The 5673-nt window shown below is 35.7% G+C and overlaps 1 protein-coding gene across 1 annotated transcript; it reads left to right on the forward strand.

The window, feature by feature from the left end:
• Nucleotides 1-1415: 1415 nt before the first annotated feature.
• On the forward strand, nucleotides 1416-5108 carry LOC122081492 (NDR1/HIN1-like protein 6). Its single transcript, XM_042648640.1, has 3 exons — nucleotides 1416-1684; nucleotides 1952-2722; nucleotides 4787-5108. Exons 2-3 carry the CDS (start codon nucleotides 1989-1991, stop codon nucleotides 4803-4805), a joined length of 753 nt encoding a protein of 250 aa, XP_042504574.1. The 5' UTR covers nucleotides 1416-1684; nucleotides 1952-1988; the 3' UTR covers nucleotides 4806-5108.
• Nucleotides 5109-5673: the final 565 nt, after the last annotated feature.

Consider the following 5673-nt stretch of genomic DNA (forward strand, 5'->3'; position numbering starts at 1 on the left):
ACAAGATTTGATATGATTTTAGTTGTGAAAAGTGAAATTTCATTCAATTCAATTCAGAATTTAGACTAAAACTGATCGTTTGTTTGAACTGAACTTAACCTAACTTTATATATATATATATATATATAATATTAACCTAACCTATTCGTATAACCAAAAAACCTATATATACTATACTGAAATCTATATCATGTGTTGAGTTGTGAAATTATCAATTACGAATTTCCTTGATGAGTTGTGTAAAAAGGGGAAAAAAAAAAATAGAGGATAATTTTCTATCCAAAGGAGCCCCCTGAACCACAGAGATAGGGGTGCGCAATGAACATTGTGCCCCTGCGTCTGGGCTTAGACCTCTCATGGACAAAAAACATTTAAAAAAAAAAAAAAAAAGACCAAATTTGACATTATCAAAATTATATACAAATCAAATGGGACTGACATATATACCAAATTAGTTTGGTTTTAGTTTGTACATAAAGTATCATGAATCAATCTGAAACTGAATCAATTGTCACCCTTATTTAAATACAGATTTTAAAAAAATGATCCATTAAATGTTAGGATGTAGTAGGGGTGTCAATTCCTAAACCGAACCGGTAAAACCGGCCGGATCGAACCGATAACAACCTGGACCGAACCGAACCAAAGCGTTATTGGTTCGGTTCGGTTTCGAGTATTGCAACCCCAAAACCAAACCAAACCGCACCGAAAACCGGATGAACCCGAAACCAAACCGAAACCGGCTCAAAACCCGGACCGAAACCGAAACCAAACCGGTAAGAAACCGAAACACTCCAAAATTCATTAAAAAAATCAAAATTTGCATAGTTTTGTATACATTTGTATGGAAAGTCGAATCCAAACTAGACCAAAAACCAAAACCAACCCGGTTACAAATCGATTTAAGAAACCAAAGTTCACCAATTCATCATTTGGTTGTTTCCTAATGGCTCCATACCGGTTTAAAAAACCGATCCAAACCGAAATGAACCTCATAAATCCAAACCGGTAACAACCCGAACCCAAACCGCACCGAAGTCGACACCGGACCGAAACCGATAAATCCTTAATGGGTCGGTTTCGGTCACTTCCAAAGTGACACCGAAACCGGTGGAACCGGACCAAAACCGCACCAAATCGGACCGTTGACACCCCTAGGATGTTGGATTAATTCTTTTTTGAGAGAAAAAAACCCGTTAATCTACTCATCATGTGAGGGCATCATGGTCTTTTTGCTTTCGCATTTATATCCCGACACCTTTTATATTCCAACAAATGGAGTGGAGCCTAACAGGATTGACAAAAATACCACATGTGGAAATCAATAAGGGACAAAAGTGTCAAAATAATTCCGCCACGTCAGCCACAAAGAAGCGCGCGTAAATTTCGCGATTAAGACCTCTTGTCCTTCGGACATCCTCCAGTTTTCAAAGGAACAGAAACCACTTCTCTGTCTCTCGGACGGACCTCATTCAATTCTGTTTTTTAGAAGTTAATTTCTGTTTCCTCCACATTTCCGATCCAATCTTCACTGAATCATTGCATTATTCGCATTATCCATCAAGATTCTGTTAATTTATGTTTCCAATCTTGCCAAGAACATTGAAATTCTTAAAGATTTTGTGAATTCCAGATCAGATTTTTTGGAGATACGGTGAAATATGAACGTTGCATTTCCTTCAAGGTTTGTTTTTCCTTATCTTCTTATTCTTCTTATCTAGTGTATTCATGACGGAAGAGTTTCCTGCAAGGAAAGTAGTTTCAAGCTCTCCGTTCATCTTCTTTCCCCTATTGTAAATTCATTTTAATTGACAGTTTGTTCTTATTCTAATTTTGGATTTCCTTTTAAGATTCGCAATTGAAATTCCCAATTTACTTAATTTAGCTTCAAAATCATCTATAATCCTCTTTCTGACAAAGTTTTTTTCATTTCATTCTTCTCTGTTTCCAGATTTTGAAATCGGTAGAGAGAGGAGGCGCAACCAACAATGAATAGACCGACCGGAGCAACACAACCGATTCTACAAAGACCTCCAGGTTACAGAGATCCAAATTCCTCGATCCCTACACCGGTAAAACCACCAATCCGGAAACAACCTCCTCCTCTTCCTCCATCATTCCATCCGAAACGAAAACGCCGCAGTTACTGCCGCCGCTGCTGCTGCTGTTTCTTCTGCTTCTTCTTACTCTTAATCATCATCGTTGCCGCCGCCGGTGGTCTCTTCTATCTCTGGTATCAACCAAAGCTCCCAATCTTTCGCTTAAAATCGATCGACTTCCCCAGCTTTAATGTCTCCATCACCGCCGACGGTACTTACCTAGATTCGAAAACAATCGTGAGGTTTGAAACTGAGAATCCTAATAAGAAGAAGATAACGTTCTACTACGGTCACACTGACGTTGTCCTGACCACCGGCGGCGACATCGATCTAGGTTCGGCGACCTTGCCAGGATTCACTCAGGTGGCGAAGAATATTACGATATTGAAGTTTGCGACACAGGTGAAGCACTTGATGATAAACGATGAGGGAGGGGCGAAGCTGAAGAGTCAGCTCCTAAGCAAGAATATGGTGGTTAGTGCTGAGGTCCATACTCAGTTCGGCTTGGGTGTGGAGAAGATGAAGTTGGGGAATATGGCGGTGAAGATTTTGTGCAAGGATGTCTCATTGAAACAGTTGAGTGGAGGCACCACCACTGGTTGCAGCATCAACTTATTGAAATGGTAAGACTCAAATCATTCAAATCTCTTAATTTATAATTATTTTTATATTTTATATTTTATATTTTATATTTTTTTAAGGGTAAAAGGTAGATCTATTCATTTTCATGAAATTGGGTGAAGGGTAAAAACTTTCCTTCAACCATAAAGTGGATAACGGCCACACTGTCTTACATGAGTTGGAGAATACCCACTGAGCTAAGGAATCTACAACGCAATTCGATTCTCTAGGAATACAAAAGAAATTACATTCAACAAGGACAAAGAGGTTCATTGTGAGATCCAAGGGTTTTGAAATTTCATGTCTCTCTACCTCCTTGTCTCTTTTTGTTGTGATTGTTTGTGATGAATAGATTATCATTGTGAAAACATTCTCTGCCACAGATGCAGCGGTGCGGTGAGCATCCGATGGTTGAAACGACATCAAGACGTGTGCCGATGTTGTCTCGATAGTCTGATGCTTATTGTACTGCCGTACTCACGACAAACAATTGTCGACCATTCCCATTAGGATTCAGCTCCTCTCCAATTAGTGGGTAATTCAATTAATATCAAATTAAACATCCAACAACTCAGATGACTTAGACACGCATCTCATCACATGGTCACACATTCCATCAATTAAAGAGGATTTCCCCCCCTCCCATTCACTATAGGTGCGGAAACTAGTTCTTTTCAAATTTTTGGCAAAAACCATTCTGATTGGATCTCTTAGTTCACGTTTGGTAACATTAGTTCTAGTATTTGGTAGGTGTTTGATAAGTTTAAATCGTTTTTCCAGTGAAACATCAAAAAAGCATAAACACATTTTTTTTTTTTTTAGAAAACAAAACACAAAAAACCAAAATGGAACCATCGAGGCTCCGCATTATATACTTTCACGTAGGTATATATATATATATATATATTTTGGAAAAGGTTGGACAAGGTAGAAGTATATGCTCTGGAAGTAGAATTAAGGGAGAAAAAAATACTTCCAGTTTAAAAACACTTTTGCAAAACATTGAGAACGGTCCAAATCCTTTCTTGGTTGTACCATGTAAAAGGGTGTATAGGAAAAGGTTTGGACAGTCCAAATGTCAAATATTAGACTCAAATTTGATCATATAAATATTTTCTTGTATGGCATATAAATGGGTGCTTAGGAAAAGGTTTAGGCTGCCTAAATGTCAAATACTAGACTAGGGTGCAGTCTATATACGCATCAAATATTTAAGTCCCATTTAATCTACCATGTAGTATAATTGCTCACCCACACAATGTTACTTAGATACCCAATCAAAGAATGGGTGTGGATCAAGTCCTCGTATGAGAATCATTCCTGTAAGATGTTTGATCTACACTTGGACTCCACTCAAAAATAAAAACTAATTAAAAGAGGAGAGAAATTAAGTGCAATCCAAGTGTAAATCAAACACTGTACGAAAATCATTCTTGTACGAGGACTTGATATGCACTTTCAAAGAATATGCTCCCTCATTTTTATTAAGTTTATTGTTTCATATCTTGTGAAAAGCTTACATATCATGTAATTTCAAAGATGCAAACTCTATTCTTATTGTACGAAGGTTTTGAAAAATTACCATATTATATATAAAAAATTTAGTATATTTTTTCTATAAAATATTGACCTGTTATATGCTTTTGTTGTTTGATATATCTATATTTAATTTTTTTATTTATATAAATGCGAAAAATAATATTAGTTATTTGTGATACATATATTCTAAATAGTCCATCGGCCATATAATCTATGGATTGCACACATAGTTATACAAATTTTCTGAATTGGTTTCATGCGTGGGTTGCTCAAATCACGTATTTTCCCAGAATTAGAAGGTTAATCCTTTCCCTTATTTGTTAATCTGAAAAATCCATGGCATAAAAACCAAACTATAGCTTGTTTTCGAGGAAAAAATGAACCATTTGACAATGCATTGAAGCATTTTGTTTACATTACTATTATATTTATGTATTTAAGTAGTCCTGATAATTGTTTCAATGGAACTAACAATTTTTTCTTTTTTGGGTAGAAATGGAACTTACAATTTGATTGTTTGATTGCAGGATCAACCTAAAATTATAGTTTTCAAGACAACTGAGAAAAGCGTAACTTGAAACCACACCATTGATGAATTAAATACTGTTTTGGGTTTTATTTGTATAATTTGAATTTTTTTTTTCCCCCTTTTATTACTGATACAAATTGTTTTTAATTATTTTATTTTTTGGTAAATTTGTTTGTAATATATTAAGGACATATCATATACTAACTTCATGTTCGGCTAATTACTATTTTCTGGAATTGTTGAAAGAGTGTAGTCATCGTTTTGGCATGCCCATGGCATTTGGTTATAGTTGCATTAATATGATTGTTTCTTTATATTTCCATCTATTGGGTTGATTCAGAGGCCTTGGCATACCGATAAATGAGTTGGGATCATGGATTGAGACATCAGTATCGTAATTTGGCATTTGATAGCGATATAGGTTAGGAGTTTGTTTTCAAATTTATGATCAATGGGGTTCAATTCGTATTGTATTGATATCGGTAATGATCAATAATGCTCAATTTATAACGTATCAGTACAAAAGGATTTGAACCAGTTTCAATATATCTACTCGCATGACAAGGACAGATCTGCCTATTTTAAATTGTACTATAGACAAATTCCATTGCTTTTTAAGATGAAAGGCAATCATGGCGAACAGATGAATGTTTTGGTGGTTGATTGTCCAAATGGCTAGGGCACGGAAGATGGATTAATGCGATCATCAAATATCTTTTAGATGCTTTACCAAAAAAAAAATCTTTTAGGTGAATTCATCATTAAAGGGTGTGAAAGGTGAACCAGACTTCGATCAAATCGTAATCAATAAATCATTTATTAATGGGAAAATAACACCCTCTCTCATGTAATTTGTCAAAATTATATGTGGGTCTAAGGGTTTGA

This window comes from Macadamia integrifolia, chromosome 6 (genome assembly GCF_013358625.1).
Source record: "Macadamia integrifolia cultivar HAES 741 chromosome 6, SCU_Mint_v3, whole genome shotgun sequence".
NCBI lineage: Eukaryota > Viridiplantae > Streptophyta > Magnoliopsida > Proteales > Proteaceae > Macadamia > Macadamia integrifolia.

Coding starts and splice junctions, on each gene's coding strand:
- LOC122081492 (XM_042648640.1), top strand. CDS start 1,989: ATGAATAGACCGACCGGAGCAACACAACCGATTCTACAAAGACCTCCA.